Below are 20,038 nucleotides of genomic sequence, written 5' to 3'. Positions count from 1 at the left end.
TTGTAAAATGTTGGCATGATCCACTCACGGTGCATTGTTTCTTTACTGTTGTGGATGGCCCTGCTGTTTCAGCCTCTTGTTTTTGTTTTTCATTCAGTTTAGCACTTTCCATGTGTTCTACAACTGTCTGCCTTCGAATGTAATCTACAGCCTGGCTGCATGCAGTGCAGAACAGCACATTACCATCAACGTGAAATTCCTCCTTGCCAAACTCAGTGACATGGTCTTTAGGGGGGATTTTTCTAAAGTTTTGGGCATTTTTTCAAAAATTTAATTACTCACATCTGGAGGCTGAAGTGAAATTTGAGATGCATTAAAACACAAGCCCCTACATGCCATTGAGTAACCTCTATACACATGAAGCAGTTTATTGGAGTATGTTTAGCTATGTAAATGTAAAGCGCATTCAAAAATCAACTACAAGAGGGGGAGGTTGTGCGCATTGAATAAGTGACACTGGTACTTTCAGTAAAATTTAATTAATTGTTAATATGGTTTTATTTGTTCACAAAATGTAAAAACTAAAGAGTCTCTTTAAAAATGCAAATTCCACGTTTTTCCGTGGCAAACGGATTTCTAGGATCCCTGATTACAACTCTTACTGTCCAATTAACTTTTTCAGAGTGAGTGATATTCAGAAGAAGCGCTTGAGTTATAGATTGAAACAAACAAAGCTTAGAAAATGTCCTTGTTTTTTGAATGTTCTGTCCATGGAAGAACTTGTAGTGAGTGTTTCCCCCCTTTATAGTCAGATTTGTCAGGGTTTGGCTTGGTTTCCCTGGAGTTGTTTTAAATGGGCTGTTTCCTTTTAATCTAGATAAGTTGTTGCCAGGCCACCGTGGGGCTCTCTGGTTACATCTGATGCATTATTGTGACTCGTGCACAGCCCCCAAAATGCCAGAATTCATTCTCTATACTTTCCATGCTGAATTCAGCAGGCTTCCATGGAGAGAGATGCACCCAGATCAGATGCTCATGGAAGAATTCTTTAAAGTAAGCACTTAATGCGTATTGAAATAAGACCATTTATACTTTAGTTAATTCCGTCTTTGAAATTAAATGGATGTCTGTTTCAGTTTATTTAGCCAAAGAGTACATCAATTAGATTTATTGTAGAATCTGAGGGTTGCTATTACAATATATTATTTATAATTATTAGTACTATAATAATTTATCAGTATGATACTACTACTGTGAGATTCAGTTACATTGATGTATGGCCCTCAGTGGTACTATCTGAGCTTATGGTATCTGAGTGGATGTTTTCAGACTGTGATGCTCAATGTGCAGCCGCAGTCAAAAAAGCAAACAGACTGTTGGGAATCATTAAGAAAGGGATAGATAATAAGACAGAGAAAATATCATATTGCCTCTATATAAATCCATGATGCGCCCACATCTTGAATATTGCATGCAGATGTGGTTGCCCATCTCAAAAGAGATTATTGGAATGGGAAAAGGTTCAGAAAAGGGCAACAAAAATGATTAGTGTTATGGAACAGCTGCCATATGAGGAGAGATTAATAAGAGTGGGACTTTTCAGCTTGGAAAAGAGGAGACTAAGGGGGATATGATAGAGGTCTATAAAATCATGACTGATGTGGAGAAGGGAAATAAGGAAGTGTTATTTATTCCTTCTCATAACACAAGAACTAGGTATCACCAAATGAAATTAATAGGCAGCAGGTTTAAAACAAACAGAAATATTTTTTCACCCAATGCACAGTCAACCTGTGGAATTCCTTGCCAGAGGATGTTGTGAAGGCCAAGATTATAACAGGGTTCAAAAAAGAACGATATAAGTTCATGGAGGATAGGTCCATCAATGGCTATTAGCCAGGATGGGCAGGAATGGTGTCCCTAGCCTCTGTTTGCTGGAAGCTGGAAATGACGACAGGGGATGGATCACTTGTTGTTTACCTGTTCTGTTCATTCCCCCTGGAGCACCTGGCATTGGCCACTGTTGGAATACAGGATACTGGGCTAGATGGACCTTTGGTCTGACCCAGTATGGCCTTCCTTATGTTCTTATCCTCAACCTCCTTGTGAGGGAGGGCAATGCTATTATCCCCATTTTACAGATGAGAAACTGGAAAATGTAGTGACTTGCACAAGATGACACAGGATGTGCGTGGTGGATCAGCAATTGAGCCCAGTTCTCCCATGGCCCAGGCTTGTGCTCCAACCACTGAATCACTTCCTTTCCTTTAATATAGGCACTACAACAATGCAAATAAATAAGAAGTCCTACTCATGAACCAGGGCCTCATCGTGCTAGGCATTGTACAAACACAGAACAAAAACATGGTCACTGTCCCAAAAAGCTTACATTCTACATATAAGACCCGAGACAATGGGAGGATACAACAGAAAGATAGGGAGCACGTGGGCAGCATGATGGGCAGCTGGGCAGCATGATGGGCAGTGGCCACACCATACCAGCTGCCTAGCCATTGTCACCATGCAGTGAGGTATTATTCTTTCTAAGAATGATTTTGTCAGCTTGGCTTTAGGCTTGCAGGCATTTGCGTCGATGACAGCTTATAAATGAATTTCTAGACAAGTCGTGAACTTGAGAAAGAATATTAATCAAATTAGTGTTCGTTTTGGTAATGTACTGAACCTTTCCCCAAAAGTTGACTCTCGAGCACTTTGGGTTTATAATGCATAATTAACATGACTTTGGAAAATAAGTATCAATATATAGACAATGTGTGAAGTATCAATCAGTGGATTATAAACCAATTTTATGCTAACTAAAATGATGATCACCATACTTCCGTTTTCTAGTTGACTGCTTCTGATTTACACCCTAAAATTGTAGTACAGATAGTGGTGGAACTCCAGAATCTTTCTTCCAAGGCCTTTACTGCCTTCCTGTCAGTGTTACATTGTCCCTGCACGTCTAAAATTGATACAGAATTTTTTGATCTTCCCCAAAGAGAGAAAAGCCAGTTGCAATTTTGCAACGGAAAGTCCACAATAGCCTGAATATTGCCTCTGCATTTGAAATAGTCTGAATTTGGTGGCCGTCTGGACATCTGCAAAAGACATTTCTTTGACTGGGGTTTTGGGAGGGCTGAGGGTTATACTTCCTTGATGATGAAGGGGGGTAGAAGGGAATCCTTGTAGATGACTGGCTGACTTGAGGTCCTGTTGAATGGCTTATTTAAAGCTGCGGAGATTGAATTGCTTTATTAATGATGCTAGGGTGCCTAAAGCTACGGACAGTGTCTTTTTTGAGTTATTTAAATCTAAATAAATAAAATAAAGGTGCCTGTCTGTTTTCTCCTAGGTTGAAAGAGGCAGCCCGAAGAGTTGTTTCATTTTCTTGGGTTCTGTTTTATGTGACGTAAACTGGGTCAGCGTCCTGTCTGATGCCTGGAATCCCAAGCCCCATCCTGAAACGCACAGTATGATTGTCTGCTTGCTCTGTATGGTGGTTCTGTTGGCAAAGGAGGAGCAGCTTATAAGCAAAGAGGTAATTTTGAAAAGGTTCAGAGATGGATCAGATTGCCTTGGGTTTGTCACAAACTTAGACGTCTTAGCATTCTAAGCTTTGTTTATGTGCTACGGGGACCTATGCAGATGACACATGGGGAGATGGCAATTGGAAGCCACCATATTAATGGTTGAGGCCAGACAGTGTGTCTGATAGGCTGAGAGAGTGGTCCATCAGGTTTACAGAAATATACCTTGCATCCATTAATCTCTGTTAATTTCCATTACCAGGCAAGCAAGTGTACCATATCTAAACCTTGCCTAAGCTGCAGCACACTGGTAAAAGAAATTCCATGAACTATGTCCAAACCTGGATCCATTGGGTCTGTCTATCTTAGATATGTGTGTCACGTTGTCTGGAGTGGCTCTCAACTGTGAGTGCCCGCCTCAGGACAAACTGTCAAAAAAACAGGACAGACTGCCCAATCTACTGGTGTTTTCTATAATTAGATTTCACCACAACCCACTGACAAATGGGAACTCCTGGATCACTACACTAGTCTTACCCTGAAGTCACAGACTGTCCCTTCAAACTGTCCAGTCTGTCTTGCCACCCAGACAAACTGAACTTTGTGATAAAAGGTCGCTCAGGCCAAAAATTACACCACATCAGGTTGCTCCCAGTCCCAAAGGACCAGTCACTTAGCCCAGATCAACTGGTACTCTAGATCTTACACCAAAGACAATGCTGGTAGCCAATTTCTATAGTAAACTAAGTACACTTTTATTGAAAGGTTAAAGCAGGTAAAATATAAGTACAGGTGAGTAATTCCAAGTGGTGGCAGTGATGTAATAAACTGCCAATTTCTCCGAAAATCTTTTCAGGGTATCCAGATGATTTTTGGGGATTTCTACTTTTGCATATGGTACACTTCCCTGTAAGAGTCCAAACAGTCCAGAGATGAAGGCGCTTTCCTTAAATCCAGACTTACCGCTTCTTCTCACAGACAACAACTGACAGTGACACTACCCAATGTGGGCTTTTCCTTTGATGTCCAGCAGTGAGGAATGTATTTTGTGTCTATTTGACCTCAGGTCATCACACACACTGACCATGTGCTTTGATATTAGCCTTTTTACTCATAAAGCTCTTCATTGGCATTTCACACAGCTTTAGTTACAGGTGTATTTGTTATGTAAATGTTTGCCATAACATTATAACTGGACACACATGATTGAAAACTATGCAAGTAACGACCCATTCATTTTCATTATGTTTAAACACCAAATACATTCAGACATTTAACAATCGCTTTGATCTATGCTAATACACAAGTGAATTGACTGGCTCTGACCTGAGCTGGCATCTCGTCTGGTCACAACATATATATGGTTCCCTTTAGCATATCTAAGCATCTCACCATTGTACTGTATTTATCCTCTCAACACACAGGGAAGTGCTATTATCCCCATTTTACAGATGGGCAACTGAGGCACAAAGATGCTACAGGAAGTGTTTAGTGGAACAGGGACTTGTAGCCAGGTTACCAGAGTCCCAGCATAGTGCCCTAAACACTGGACCATCTCTCTTTTGAGGTAGCTTTCTAGTGCCCACAGTGGGACATCTTCATGTGAGGAGCCTGATTTACCCTGGTGGATTAATAAAATTATTGCTTCACCCTGATCCCCACAGCCTTTGTAAATAAGAACATTTCGCTAGTTAGGGCCTTTCTGTGAGAATAAGGACTGAAAATACCCTTAGCTATGTTGTTTCAGTTTAATTCAGACTAGACTTTTATACTGTGTTGTGTGAATGTGGCATGACCACCTCTCTATGAATTGAATTTTACAGTTTTTAATGTACACCTCTACCCCGATATAGTGCTGTCCTCAGGAGCCAAAAAATCGTATCGCGTTATAGGTGAAACCGCGTTGTATCGAACTTGCTTTGATCCACTGGAGTGCGCCCGCCCCCCCCCCCCCCCCCCCCCCCCCCACCCGGAGCACTGCTTTACCACGTTATATCCGAATTCATGTTATATCAGGTCGCATTATATCGTGGTAGAGGTGTACATGCGTCCAGAGCTTGAGGGAGACGGGAGACATATTCGATGAATCCAGATAGATATATCTGGTTCCAAGCCTTTCTAATGAGGAGTCAGCCCTCTACAAGGAGGCAGGCTGCTGTATTCTCTCAAGCAGGGAATGATTAACTGAAGTGTGCTACTCTTAAATGTAATAAACAGCTGTACTCCAGGGAGGGCTAAGAGATTTGAGTGTGTAGTAATATTTTGTGTATTGCTTAAGTGGAAGTTGTTCTATCGTAGGAAGTGGTTGTAAGAAGCAGTGATCTAGCTGCAACTGAGCCTCCAGTGACTTTTTAGGGGTTGTAAAAAACCAAATAAACACGTTTGTCCCCACCACTGAGTCTTTATCTCACTCCTCCAGGTGATTCTTCCCCAACAGCCATGAAGGGTAGAGAGGCTACCCTTCTCCCCTATATAAAAATCTATAGGAGCTCTTTTCATTTTCCTGTATGATATTTAAGTACAATTAGCTTGAACTGCTGCTGGTCCTAATGCAGCCCACATCTGCATCTATCCCCGGTTGGCCTAGGGCTGTTCAAAACTGGAAAACAGTAAAACTTGGTGCAGGAACCCTGACATAATTGCCAAGGAGCATAAAACAATCCCCATGGAAACATCCGTCATCCTGTTACACCCAAATACACTCTGATTCTGTACTTTTATAACATGATATAAACAAATTGAATCAGTCATCAGCATTCTTTACATTTCTGGAATATTGTTTATAGCCTCAGCCATATAGCTGCTTCTACAAACATTTATTTCATAACATAAAACTCTCCCTTCCCTTCTGAACGTACACATGGAGACGCTATGTAACTATAGCAGCAGGTCAGGGTGATGTAACATTCCTAAGGCCTGATTCATCTCTATGCCAGCTTGACATTGGCTGTGACTCCTCATTGGGCAGAGATTGCAGCACAATCTGCATATTTTTATAACCAGCTGCCTTTGGCTGAGTTTATTCCACCTGTAAATCCCCCCCCCCCCCCCCCGGTGTGGATGGAGATATCCTAGTCTCCGACAGCACCTGAGTTCCACTTTATGGTTGCATTTAAATATTTGTCCGATAGAGAGAATAAATGCATTAAACACAAAGAGAAGCATTTAGCAAAAGTGGGTTTTAAAGATTCATTACAAAGGTCAAAGATGGAAATCAGTGAAGTTTACATAAAATTAGCTATGGGTCACTTCATAGGTCCCCAATTCCCCCTGTGGTGGCATGGTGAGTCTCCCAAAAATTCTTTGTTTGCACAGAGCCTAGCACAATAGGGTGCTGGTCCATGACAGGGGCTCCTAAATTATTAACAATAATAATCAGCTTCTGTTTCAGTTCCTTTGATGCTTTGTGTTTGAAGGAGGTATGACGTAGTTCTCCATCCTAGCCTCTAATCCGCAATCGCCGTTGTATTTTCCAACTTATTCAAATGACTGGAGTTCAGTATCCCAGGCGACACACTCCTTTCCACAAGTACTCCTGTTCTTTTTGCGGATACAGACTAACACGGCTGCTACTCTGAAACCTTCCATTCCTTTCAATGACCTTCTAGATATTTTGTCATTTCAAAGATCTTCCTTAAACTTCTAAAGATACACTTGGGTATAATGTGTGAGCCACCCAAAGAGATTTTCCTCCTACCTCGAGGGGGCTTGGTGTAAAACACTTTAAAGCAAGGTTCATTAGCATCTTAACTCTTTTTTTCTTCCCTTAGAACGTTCCTGTAACTTCTTCACCTGAATGACAAGTTCTGATTTGAGTCCTTTTTTCCTGAGAGTGTCCTAAAATGGACACAGCATGGCTGAATCGTTATATCTTTATTAAAATTATAATTGTAACATTCTTGTCAATCTGATTTCATTTGGGTTATTTCAAGGCCATTAGGATACTCGATTTTACCGAGTTAACTGCAATTGAGAAACATAGGAATATTCAATCATTCTGTTGTATAAGTAAATTCACAACGAACTAACTTGGTTAAGGTCCAGTGTATTAGGAGAACCTTTGTGGCTGCAGCTTTCTTGTAGTGGAATGTTTTTGGAACTCCTTAGATGTGAGGAGGGAAAGAAGTTGAGATGAAGTGTGTGTGTGTGTGTGTGTGTGTGTGTGTGTGTGTGTGTGTGTGAGAGAATTGGAGGTATCATAGTGTAGTGGATAAAGCACTGGACCAAATGATGGGACACCTGGGTTCTGTTCCCCCCTCGGCCACTGACCTATATTACCTGACCAGTGTGACCTTATGGAAGTCAGGTCATGTCTCTGTTTCTCCGTTTGCCCTCTTACGCTTTCCTATGTGTTTAGATTGAAGCTCTGTTTATGGCAAGGACCATCATATTGTGCCAACACATTGATCTGCTGATTTTGGTTGGGGCTGTCAGATGCCACTGTAATACCAATAGTACATACAAATGCAATGCGTATTATTTTAGCACAATGAACTATTAAAGCCACACTGCTAGCAGTCAGCTGTTTGGTAGGTTTTTTATTACACTCTGTGCATCTCTAATCTAAACATTGTGGATTGATCTCTCCATTAGTTTCCAATATTTAGTATTGTGACGGTTCATAAAAAGATATATATATTTTTTTTAATCTTCAGGAATCGCCACTGATTAACCTCCTTGGACAGACCAGCTCTCTTCCATGGCAACTTGTGCGCATTGAATCTTATAAAAGCATCATGAGCTACTTTAGAAGCCACTATCCTCCTTCCATCATCCTAGCCAAGGATTCTGCAGCTGAACTGATAATGAAACTCTTAAAAGTTTCTGCAGGCTTTGGTGCTTCTTCCGATAGTCATGTGCATCTTGTAAGTATGATTGGCAGTTCTTCTGGACTGTTCTTGATCATCTTCTAGTTGTCTTGTTAAGGTTGTGATGTGTCGTGTGGTCATATGGGCCATGAGAATAGAGCTAAGTGTGCCAACTTTTTTAAATTTTAATAGGACGCAACACTAAAATGCCAAGCATACATTCACCAAGTGGTTCAGTTTCTCAGTACCCTGGAACAAAATGGAAAAATAACCCTTTCGGTATTGGAACAAGAAATGTCAAAGCTCTTAGACGATATTGTCATCTTTAACCCTCCAGGTTGGTTCTAAGGAAATGCCATGTTTTTTACAGTTGTCAAGACATTATTTATAGAGTTAGGCTAGTTACAGATACTTTTTTGAACTATTTCATGCATTTAAAATACATGCGATATTTCTGAGATGGGCTTTGGACCTCTGAGGATTTATTGACTATGTAATGAATGTCCCTTGGAAAGTACCTTGGTTTTGAAGAACACATATGCCCTCTCACACAGCTGAAGGGGAGAGAATTCCCTCTCACACTTATCAGCCAAAAGAAAGAAGGTTCTTGGGTGTAGGTGGTTTGGAATGGGTGGTGGAAGAGCCCGCCTTTTTAGCAGCTGAACAGCACGTTGTCATGTATCCGATTTATCAAACACTTGCTAGTTAGAAGCTGATGGGGGAAAAATGGTGCAGCTCCCTTAGCAGCATCCAATGACAGCACATTCCCACTTCACAGCAGCTGGGGTGGGGAGGGCTGGACTTCTCACAAGAGCATTGCCCCAGGTCCTTGCTCAGATGGAATTCTCTCTTTTCTTGTCATCATTTGGTTCATTAGGTGTCCGGTAAAAAATTTTTACAGCCAGGTCTAAGTGGCTGTGGCCTTGGGGAAGTCATTTAACTTCTTAGCCTCAGTTTCACCATTTGAACTATGGTGCCAGTAATACTTCCTTGCAGCGGGCTGTGAGGATTAACGAGTTAGATGTTCAGCTTATAAAAATAGTATTAAAATACTTAATTTCCATTTAGTAATGTAAATTGTTGAATTAAATTGTGAAAAGGATTATAAGAACTAAGCATTATAATGACATGTTTAAATTGCTTTAAAGAAAATTGTTATAAGTGGTTGCTATTTAAAGGGTCCCTATGAAATAGAATAGGCACTATGAAAAGAGGTTCAGGGTCTGAATATGAAGCAAGGGGTTCAGATGCTTGACTGGCAAGGTTATCTGGATAATCTAGTATTTTGGGAAATGCTGTGGGACTGCTAAAGTCTCTAGGACTCCTCTGGTCATATTTGAAGTGATCAAACAGCTATAAATTGTTCATTAACTTTATTTTACAACCAAGTTGTGTTGAGTGGGAGCCCAGTAAATGTCCCCTGTCCCACCCCCCCACTTAAATAATAGTAGCACCTAGATGCCCCAGCTGAGATCAGTATCAGAGGGGTAGCCATGTTAGTCTGAATCTGTAAAAAGCAACAGAGGGTCCTGTGGCACCTTTGAGACTAACAGAAGTATTGGGAGCATAAGCTTTCGTGGGTAAGAACCTCCCTTCTTCAGATGCAAGATGCATCTGAAGAAGGGAGGTTCTTACCCACGAAAGTTTATGCTCCCAATACTTCTGTTAGTCTCAAAGGTGCCACAGGACCCTCTGTTGCTTTTTAGCTGAGATCAGGACTCTGTTGTGTGAGGCACTGTACAAATAATCATTATAGTGCCTTGCCTGAAGTGTCTAATTCACCAAGACAAAGTGGATTCTTAGGAAGGATTATCCTCTCCTTTTTATAGATGTAGAACTGAGGCACATAGTGAATAAGTGACTTTTTCAAGGTCGTATAGGAAGTCTATTGCAGTGACAAGAATTGAACCCAGATCTCCGGAGTCCCAGTCCAGTGCCTTAAACACAGGACCATCCCTCCTCCCTTCTTTAATTTTTATTTTCACACCTGACTTATTCTTACTGGTATTTTTGTCTTTGACTTTCAGACATGGATATGCAAACTCGTCATATGGCTCTCAGTAGTCTCTTTTCAGAAGCACTGATGATGATGAATAATGCTAGCATCACAACAGCAGAGTCGCTACGGGGTAGTTTACAAAACTGGATCAACACCAAAGTGCATGGCCTGCTAGTGATGCCCCTGCTAACAGCAGCATGCCAGAGCCTGGCCTCGGTCAGACATATGGCAGAGACTACAGAAGCTTGTATTACAGCTTACTTTAATGAAGGTAAGAGAGAACCTCTGTTCTGAGCTAACATTAATGATCACCCTTGAAATGTCCACTAATTAATTGCTAGGTTGGAGCTCCTTGTAGCCTCAGGCCACTCAGTAATAGCTTTAACTTGGTTTTAATTTCATAATCAGACCGTCTTTCCTGAAGTACGTTGTCGATGTTACTTACTGTGCTCCGTGTGTGTATCTGCAGTAATATCTATACACAATCAAGTAGGTTATGGACAGTGTTGTTGCTTATTTTTGAATTTCTTTGGTTGTATGTTTTACAGTCTTAATGTAATGTTTTCTTAGAATTGTTTCCATCCACACATCACTTTCTGATACTGTCTGGCTTTGCCTGATGGCTATTCTCTTTCTAGCTGAGGGGACGTAAATGACTCTTCCTATTTATTCTAGTCCATCCTTTTATGGAAAAGTCGTACGGAATTTAATAGAAAAGGATAGTATCAGGGGGTAGCCGTGTTAGTCTGTATCTGCAAAAACAACAAGGAGTCTGGTGGCACCTTAAAGACTAACATGCCCAAATAAATCTGTTAGTCTTTAAGGTGCCACCAGACTCCTTGTTGTTTTTATAGAAAAGGATAGTTTTTCTATAAAACTTTTTAAAAACAGTCATGTAGAATTCAATACAAATTGTATGTTTGGTAGAATTCTGTGGGATGGTTATAAGAAACCTTGTAGAGAGGATCGTGTTCGCTCTCCAATTGTGTAGGTTTTTGGAGTGATGTCCATGGAACTATAGATCTATTTCTGCCCCAGTCAATTCTGTAAGATTTTAGCCCACCCAAGGGAAGTGTTTCAAGTCCTGTCACTGGGACTTATAAAACGAATACTGCTGTAATACCTGCAAATGTACATGCTTACCTGGAGATAGCCTAATAGGTCTTCTCCATCTTTAACCTCCATGATTCCCTGACTAGCTGATGATTTGGAATATAGCTGCCAAAGTCTGAGTTATTTAATTTAAAGGAACATAATCAAGTAGGTTAGGTCTAAAGCTTTACCCTGTCCTAAAACTGTTTTAACAAACACGGCCTGTCCTTTCTGTATTTTCTTCTCTCACTTTGTTTTAAGAATTTCCTCTCAACCAGGATTTAGGCTGGGGCCCTATACTCGCCTCCCTTCAAGTTCCTGAACTCACAATGGAAGAATTTCTGCAGGAATGTTTATCCTTGGGAAGCTACCTGACCCTTTATGTCTACACGCTGCAGCGTTTAAACACTGAGCAGACTCTGACCAATGAAATGAAAATGCTGCTAACTCTTGGCAAATGGCTAGAGCAAGTGTATCCAAGGTATTTAAAGTTTGATTCAGTACAGTCGTTCGGTCTGGTATAGGACTATACTCCAGGCTTTCTAATCCCAGCTCTGCCACTGTTTCTTGAGCAAGTCATCTTGGCCTACATTTTCAGGTATCTACTAATTTGGAATATGTTACATTCTCAGTGTTCAATTGGAGATGCTAAGGGCCTGATATTTTTATAAGGTGCTGAAGCTAATGTGGGATGCTCAACTTTGGGGGGAAAAATTCAGGACCGAGTATTTCCAACTGGGCACCCAGTATTGGTGGGCACTTTTTGAAAATGGAGGTCTTCATGTCCCTGCATCCCTGTAAAACACGGGTAAACCAAACGGGAAGGAGCGTGGTGAGAATTGAGTGTTGTTAATAAAGAGCTTTGAAGCTGTAAAGTGGTATGGTACTGTAAGTACTAAGTACTTATTAAAATACAAATAGTGCTGGTGTATAATGCACTAGTAAGTATTACATACTGCTCAACAGTTCTATCCAGAATGTAGCAAATCTGTTGGCTGGTAAATGCCTCTCCATTTCAGTGGCAATAGGGGCAAAATTTTCTTGATTAAAAAGCCTTGCTAGGAGAATGCATGCTCTCCTTTTTGCAGTTCAGATCTCTTGGCCATCTGATGACTGTAGTACCCTCCAACTCTATCCACCTGATTGCCAAAGTGGGGAAAGACAGCAATCTGCAAAAGGCTGTTTTGGTACCTTCTCCAGTGCTAAACACATGCTCCAAGATTGCTGCGGGGTTTTTTGGTGGTAGGAGGACTGGACAGAAGTTATTGGAGCACAGTCTCTGATGCAGATCTCTCGTGCTGTTGCTTTCTGTGGAATATCTGAGTTCATTAACCTTGTGTGTGACCTTCAGGCCGTTTGGTTTTAAAACAATTTTTAAAAATAGCCACAGAGGAACTTGTGCTGTGTGCTTTGCTCAGCAGAAGCCTTCAGTGTTTCCACTGCTATACAATAAAGTGGAAAGTTTTAAAATCATGGTTAAAACAAAATCTACTGCTCCTCAAGAGTATCAAATACCTGTAAACAAAGCCAAGATCAAAGAACAATGGGCCTGACTCACCAGTCTGTTGCACCAGATTTTATACCATTTATTAATAAATGTAAGGGCTGAAGGAGTCATTGGGATAGTCTAGTTTGACCTTCTACATAATACTGGCCTTTGAACCTCCCCCTTTAATTTCTACATCAAGCCCATACTTTCTGGAATTCTACTTCACTGGAGTTATTCCAGGATAAAAACTGGTATATCTAAATGTCCTTCACAAACGTGTCAACTAAACACCTCACTGGGCTGGTGGGCAAAGGGACACTTCCCCGTGCCACAGGCTTATGAGATGTTGAAGGAGAAGGAAGTTCAGTTTCTAAGCATTGTTCTTTCATCTACCAAAAGCTCAGTGAAGGAAGAGGCAAAGCTGTTTCTTTGGTGGCATAAAGCCCTGCAGTTATCCTTACTCCAAACGGAGCAGAACGACGCCATCCTGATTGAATCTGTCATCCGGATATTGCTCTCAATACAGGGCAGGCAGAATCAGCTGGCGGAGGAGAGGTTGATGTCCGGAATATTGGGTGTTATTGGTCTAGGCAAGAAATCTCCTTTGTCACCCAGGTAAGAATTTAGGAAGGAGCGCTCTGATTAAGAAAGCACGTATTTTGAAAATACTTGCTCAAATCCTATACACTTTCTGAATGGATGGGACTAAGCTCTGAAGTTGGGTTAGGAATCCAAAGCTCCTGAAGGTTTGGGGGTGTTCTTGTTTTGGCCTGTTACAGAGAAGCAATGGAGTTTGGACCGCATTAAGATCTGAATGTAAACTTTCCCATAACTTGTGCTGGAGAGAGGGGAAGTTGGGAGTTCTGGTTTGCTGCCATCTCTAGTTATGTTTGCAGAGAGATCCATCAAAGAGAATACTTGCCTGGCTTTCTTTTACCTTGTCTCTAGCAGTCAACTGTCTTGCATGTCTTACATTATCAGTGTGTGTGTAGTCATGTTCCACTCTGCCTTTCCTATATTATCCTGTATGTGTTGGAAAACATGAGTGGTTCAGCGAAACACCGAACTTTGCGTGTTAAGCAGTTTCCTTCCTGAAGAGGTGGATAGGGAGCTTGATAATAAGAACTAAAAGAAATCCAAGTGAAAAATGAAAGGGAACGTAATCCAAACCAGAAATATTTGTTTGGCCCTGATCCAGCAAAGCACTTAAGCATGAGCATAACTTTAAGCATGTGAATGGTTTCTTTTGGGTGAAATCCTACCCCCATTGAAACCAATGGCTAAGGATACAATTCTGTCACAGAGGTCACGGATTCTGTGACTTTTGGGGACCTCCATGACTACTTCCAGGGCAGGGCTGGAGCAGCTGTCAGCCCGGGGGCCACTGGAGCAGCAGCCAGGGTTGGGTCAGCCCCACTGCTGCTAGAGCAGTGATCAGCCCTGGGGCTGCCCTCCCCCTCTCCTCCCCCCCGGGACTGGAACAGCAGTGGGCTGGAGTGGCTGCTGGAGATCAATCCCAGCATCACTCTATTAGTCTTCCATTAGGGTATTATTTAGTGAAAAGTCAGGGACAGGTCACCGGCTTCCATGAATTTTTGTTTATTGCCTATGCCCTGTCCCTGACCTTTACTAAAAATGCCAGTGACAGACTCTTAACCTTACCAATGGCAAAACTTCCATTAAGTTGAATGGGGGCAGGATTTCACCCTTTTCCGGCGATAGACGTCTCAAAATACACAAAGGATGTAAGTACAAAGAATTAAAAGAAGTGGTTTGGGGTGATCTGAGGATATAGCTAGGGACCAATGAGATCCCCAGTTTATTTGTGTTAATTTGTATTATACTGCAAGAGGTGCATTGCATTAAAAAAAAAAAGGGGGGGGGGAGAGAGAGATCCCTCACCTGGTTTAGTGCAAGAAATAATAGGGTGATATTTTTGGCACGTCTGATCCTGATGCTCAGTAATATCTAAATTTTACATCAACTTCTCTCTTCCTCTTGACACTTAAGGTTCCGCGTGGTTGCCCGCAGTATGTCAGCCTTCCTGTCGGTGCAGATTCCTCAGGAGAATCAAATCCGTCTGAAGCCTGGTTCAGAATTGCAGCTCTCACAGAAAGCCCAGCAGGTAGTGTGTCAGCCGTTGATTTCACTGAGCATCCTCTGTCTCTGTATTGGCTAATCAAGTTGCAGTGTGAGGCTCATGGGAATCATTACAAACAGTGTATATTAAGCCTACCTTCTCCTCTGAAATGCCTGATTTCAGTGAGAGCGAAATGCCCATCCTAATTTGGCCCTCAGTGCTTTCCCCCTCTTTATATCTGGGTCTAAATTCCGAATTTCAAAAGCAATTAGTTGATCTTATCCTTGTAACTTGAGGAACATTTGTTGGTATCACAAACTACTGCACTATTTGCTATAACTTGGTAGGACTGCTAGTGTGTGTTTGAGAGAGCAAGACTAAGATACTTGAGGTGATCTAGGCCAGGGAAGTGAGTTGCATAGGCAAAGCTGGTTGCACAGCAACCCATGTTGTTTGACAGGAATATTTTGTGTCATTATAAATCTTAAAACACACGGCTTTCAGTGACATAGTCAGTTCAATAGACTGAGTGAGAAATAATGGAAACTAGATGACAGAAGGAACTGGAAAATATACTCTTTGACAGTGGGGCGAAGGAGAGGATTGAGCACTTTTACCAATGGAACATCAATTTGCAGTACTTTGTGTGTTTCTTAAACTTTGGCTCAAAAATAAACCTTTCCAATAACTTCAGAATACAAAAGGTGTCAGTAAAAAGTGGACAGGAAAGGGTTAAGTTCCTCTGAGGTCTCGCCTGTATAGACAAGATGCACTGGTTTAATTAAGTGTGATTTTTAAATTGGTGCATACCTCTGTGTGGGCTCTCTCTCATTTCTATTTAAGAGGGGCTTATTTCAGTTTAACTGATTTCTAATTGTCTAAGCTAAATAAGACTGGTTTAAATCCAAATAAGAGTGTCTGTGAAGCCTTTTGTACCAATTTAACTTAACTGGCTTAAAATTGTTCCATTGGGCAAATCAATGCAACGTTGTCATGTCCACGATAGCTGAGTTCAGGAATGTTGGAACCCAGCAACAGCAGGTAGAAGGGATGAAAAAATATCAGCCTTGACTTTAATATATTCCCTGTAAAGGGTTATGTTCAGGCTATGTTTAGCCCAACATTTACGTTTTGTGAATACAAACCTTTAAATGACTAAGACAACAGAAAAACATCCTCTTGCAGGGTGTTTGCAAGCCACACATTGCAGCAGTATGCTAGTGCATGAGAACCTGACAGTGGAATTAGTCAGAAATGAAAGCGAAGCGGTCTACTCTCTTTTCCTTCTTTGGTATGAGTGAAAAGTAAATGAGGTTCATTCAGAATTCTTCCAGCTTTAATTAATCACTGGTGTTATCGCTAACTTAGGTTAGGGATTTCTTTTTAACATAGGATTTTTAACCTGACAGTATTGGGCAGAAACAATACACATACGTATATGGAAATCATGGGCACTGAGGAGAACATTGTGAAATGAATTGCAAGAGTACTACGAGCTGCATTTGGTGTGTTTTCCCTTAAGGTTAACTGTTTAGTGCCTGATGTAAATATAAATGATATGCCTATTAAAGAACCACAGTGAAACTTAAGACAGGGTAGTTGTTCCTATCACCCATAGAGAGAGAACAACATTGGTATATGTAGTGTGAATCTAATCTGCTGATACTGTACTGTACAAAATGTGGATGTTGAATGTTACATGATCATGGGAGCTTGTTATACAAATATTTGTATAAAACCACTAGGTAGATGTAGGGTCAGATCCTCGAGTAGTGTAAATCAACATAGATCCATTTAAGTAAATGGAATCACATTTGTTTAAACCAGCTAATGATCTGACCTATTAATTATAACTGCAGAAAATAGGGACAGAATATACTTAGCTAACTGAATTTTTCCCTCTATTTGTAGGCACTGAATACCCTTGAATCTATGGCATCAAGCAAACAATATACGGAGTATCAGGAACAACTCTCCCAAGCATCCCAGTTTATCAAGCACCCAGATCATTGTCTTCAAGATGCAAATAATTTCTTGGCTCTCCTTGTGAACACTCTGTACCCAGAAGTGCATTACTTGGACATTATACGATAGCAGGCACTGAGATCACCAGAAACCTTTTTACAGTCTTGGCTTTCTCCAGTTTACGTTCAAAGTTGTTATTGCACAAGTAATTTTCACTTGGAGAGTTGTACTTTATATCAAAATGAATCGAAGGGGGAGCATGGGTGGGAAATGTCCACAGGCATGTTTTTAACTTTCTTGGGTATTTTAAGTTCTTAACATACTGCTTTAAATGGAGTCACTCAATTTCTGTCTGGTGAAAACACTTGAATGGCTTCCCGTGTATAGCACAATCTAAAAGGGTAATTGAGACTAGATATGTGAATCCTTTGAGAGAATGTAGCTTGTCCTTGTCTTATATACAGCAGTTGGTTTTTTGCTTTGTGCCTTTTTCTTCTTCTGAGACTTCATTGCTTGGGCCAATCCACGCATCAGGATTGTGTGTAAGCAGAGTTTTGGACCACTGTTTAACCATGGCACCTCTAAAAGTTATCTACCTACCTATTCTGAAACTTGGAAACTCACTATATCCATGAATATAGTGTCTCTTTAAAAATCGAACTTCTCTGTGATTGCGCAGACCTCTGCAGTGGAATGTGACCTTTTACATCTTTTCGCACCCCTATAAGCAGTAGCTGAAATTTTAACTAAGCACTTGAGATTTTTCCCAACTTCCAGATGTGACTGAATCTGATTCCATATCGTTTGCTAGAATGAACCCTTCATGTCCATGTTGCTTCTATTATAAAGACAGATAAAGTCAAGAACTGAGTTTCTAGATGTAGAAGGGAAAATTGCCATTGGTATTCATGTTAACTCACCAATTCCTCGGTGCTGCTGAAAGAGACTGGTTGTTTTAGGGCTGAATTGACCGGCAGGGAGACTACTGTGGCTTTCCTTCCTCACTAGTTGGGTATCTTGATATCGGAGAAGACACTGTGAGCAGTGACCTACTCTGTGTTTAATTTGGTGATTTCTTCTTAAAATCCTGTTACCAAGGTGTGAACCGTGGGCCTGGAAATTTGTCAGTTTAATTATCATAATCTTTGTTGCCTTCTTTGAGTGCATTAATGAAAGGAACATCTAATAAGAAAGCAGAGAACGGGTCTTCCCAGCTGTGTTTATATGGCTCTGTGGCCATTTTATTTGCCTCCGTAGAATCTGATGTGTTCCAAATGGCCTTAAAGTTCCGTTGCCGTGGTCTGTGAATACCTCAGGATTTTTGCAAAGGAACCATGATATCTTTTTCCCATCCATTACTCAGTGCCTTTATGTTTAGGACACGCTCACATTTTAAAACACTTAGCTCTGGTCACCAATAAAGGAAAAGTGCTACCTACAACCTCTTCCATAACTGATCATCAGCACATTCACCAATATTGCACTTAAATATAGTTTTAGTGTTAGAGAACTAACCAGTTACTGAGTGACTCACTTGTTTTGTAATTTCCCTTTCTCTTCTTGCCAAATTATGCAAACCATGTCAGTTGGGACTTCAGACAACACCCATTCTCCAATTGGTCTTGCAGTTTTGTTCTCTGTGTACCAGCCCATATTTGCTATGTCCTTCATTTTGTGCATCAGCCAACCATCACTACCGCATGTTTTTAACGGGCCCTTTTGGGAACTTCGCAACTGGAAAAATAAATTCTACTGCTTTTTTCGTTTAGGTTTAAGGCACTGGTTTTAGCACCTTTATTAGACGTAACGTTATGCCTCAGTTGTGTAAAAAATGTGAAAACACAAGACTTTTATGTATATATTTGACATGCAGGTTTTAAAACAGAAGCCGTTGTGTCAGCCTTTGAGTTTTTACAGATTGTGAGTTTATAATGTACTAGGCCTCCAAAGACCATATGAAATAAAAAAATGGAAATCAAGTAGCTCCTGGTAAAGGTCCCGATAATTCCATCGAGCCACAAGAAGCAGCCATATCATCCCACAGTGTGTAACTTACTGTTCTTGGGAGATGAAGGTATTGTCTGGGTGTTTGAAGTCTTCAGGTTAGGTTAGTTGCCTTTCCTGACTCTATTCCTTGTGTGCACGTTACACGACCATGTTATATGATTGGCAGAGGTCCTAAGAGAGGCCCAGGAGGAGAATGGCAAGAATGTTGCTTTTTCTTCGTGGTGATATTTATTACAAGTTTGTAAATAAAAGCTGTTTACAGTTTAATTTGTGCAGTTTTGATCCCTAAAGTATCAATATTTGTGGCTTTTGGAAAACTTGAACTGTACGGTGTCCATTGCAATAAAGTGAATGGTCTGCTGGGCTGCACCCTAATTTCTATTAAGAAAATAAAGGCTGGGAGAGGAAGGTCATTGGTCCCTTCCAGCGTTGGACACTTCGTGATCATCTAGTCTGACCTCCTGTATAGCACAGTCCGTAGAACTCTTAGAATTCTTAGAGCAGATTGTGACAGGTTGGACCCCTCTTCCAGGGTCCCACTGAGCCTCCCTGTTCCACCAGCCTGGGCTCCCTCACTGTATCCTGCTGCACGCGCACTCACTCACAGGTAAGGACACACCCAGCTGTGGAATCGCACAGCGTCTGCAACCAGCTGTGTGTGGGAAGACTCAGCTCGGGGAATTGCCCAGCTCTCAGGTGCACACACCCTCTGGAATGTAAGCCTAAAATTATATTGTCTTGCACTGTATAGAGATCTGTACAGCGTAAACGCATGACATTCGCTTCCTTCCTCAATGTGGAGGAAGATATGCTCAGCTTCTCTCCTCCTCCTCCCCCCAGTTAAGAATTGCACAAACTGGGTTTTAGAATAAACAAAAAAACCAAGTTTATGAACTACAAGAGGTAGATTTTTAAGTGACTATAAGGAATAGCAAATAGATTAAAGCAGATTACTGAGCAAATTAAACAATCATGCAAACCAGGCTTAATACGTTAAAGAAAGTGGCTACAAATAGTAATTTCTCACCCTAAATATTGTTTTATGCAGGTATACTTTTCACAGGCTGACCTTTCTTGCCTGGGCTCAGCTCCTGCCTTCTTCCCCCCCCCCCCCCCCATCTTCCTTTC

The 20,038-nt window shown here is 41.1% G+C and overlaps 1 protein-coding gene across 1 annotated transcript in view; it reads left to right on the top strand.

Annotated features, from left to right (window-relative positions):
- EPG5 (ectopic P-granules 5 autophagy tethering factor) overlaps positions 1 to 19,279 on the top strand; it is an 87,112-nt gene extending 67,833 nt beyond the window's left edge. The window contains 9 exon segments of the mRNA XM_042850705.2: positions 818 to 993; positions 3,296 to 3,481; positions 8,126 to 8,335; positions 8,471 to 8,615; positions 10,306 to 10,548; positions 11,631 to 11,850; positions 13,258 to 13,473; positions 14,869 to 14,983; positions 16,850 to 19,279. Coding sequence (XP_042706639.2) covers positions 818 to 993; positions 3,296 to 3,481; positions 8,126 to 8,335; positions 8,471 to 8,615; positions 10,306 to 10,548; positions 11,631 to 11,850; positions 13,258 to 13,473; positions 14,869 to 14,983; positions 16,850 to 17,032 — 1,694 coding nt within the window. The 3' untranslated portion in view covers positions 17,033 to 19,279.
- The last annotated feature ends 759 nt before the right edge of the window (positions 19,280 to 20,038 follow it).

The sequence above is a fragment of the Chrysemys picta genome, chromosome 6, assembly GCF_011386835.1.
Source record: "Chrysemys picta bellii isolate R12L10 chromosome 6, ASM1138683v2, whole genome shotgun sequence".
NCBI classification, from domain to species: domain Eukaryota; kingdom Metazoa; phylum Chordata; order Testudines; family Emydidae; genus Chrysemys; species Chrysemys picta.
This window is presented reverse-complemented; position numbering and strand designations above follow the sequence as displayed.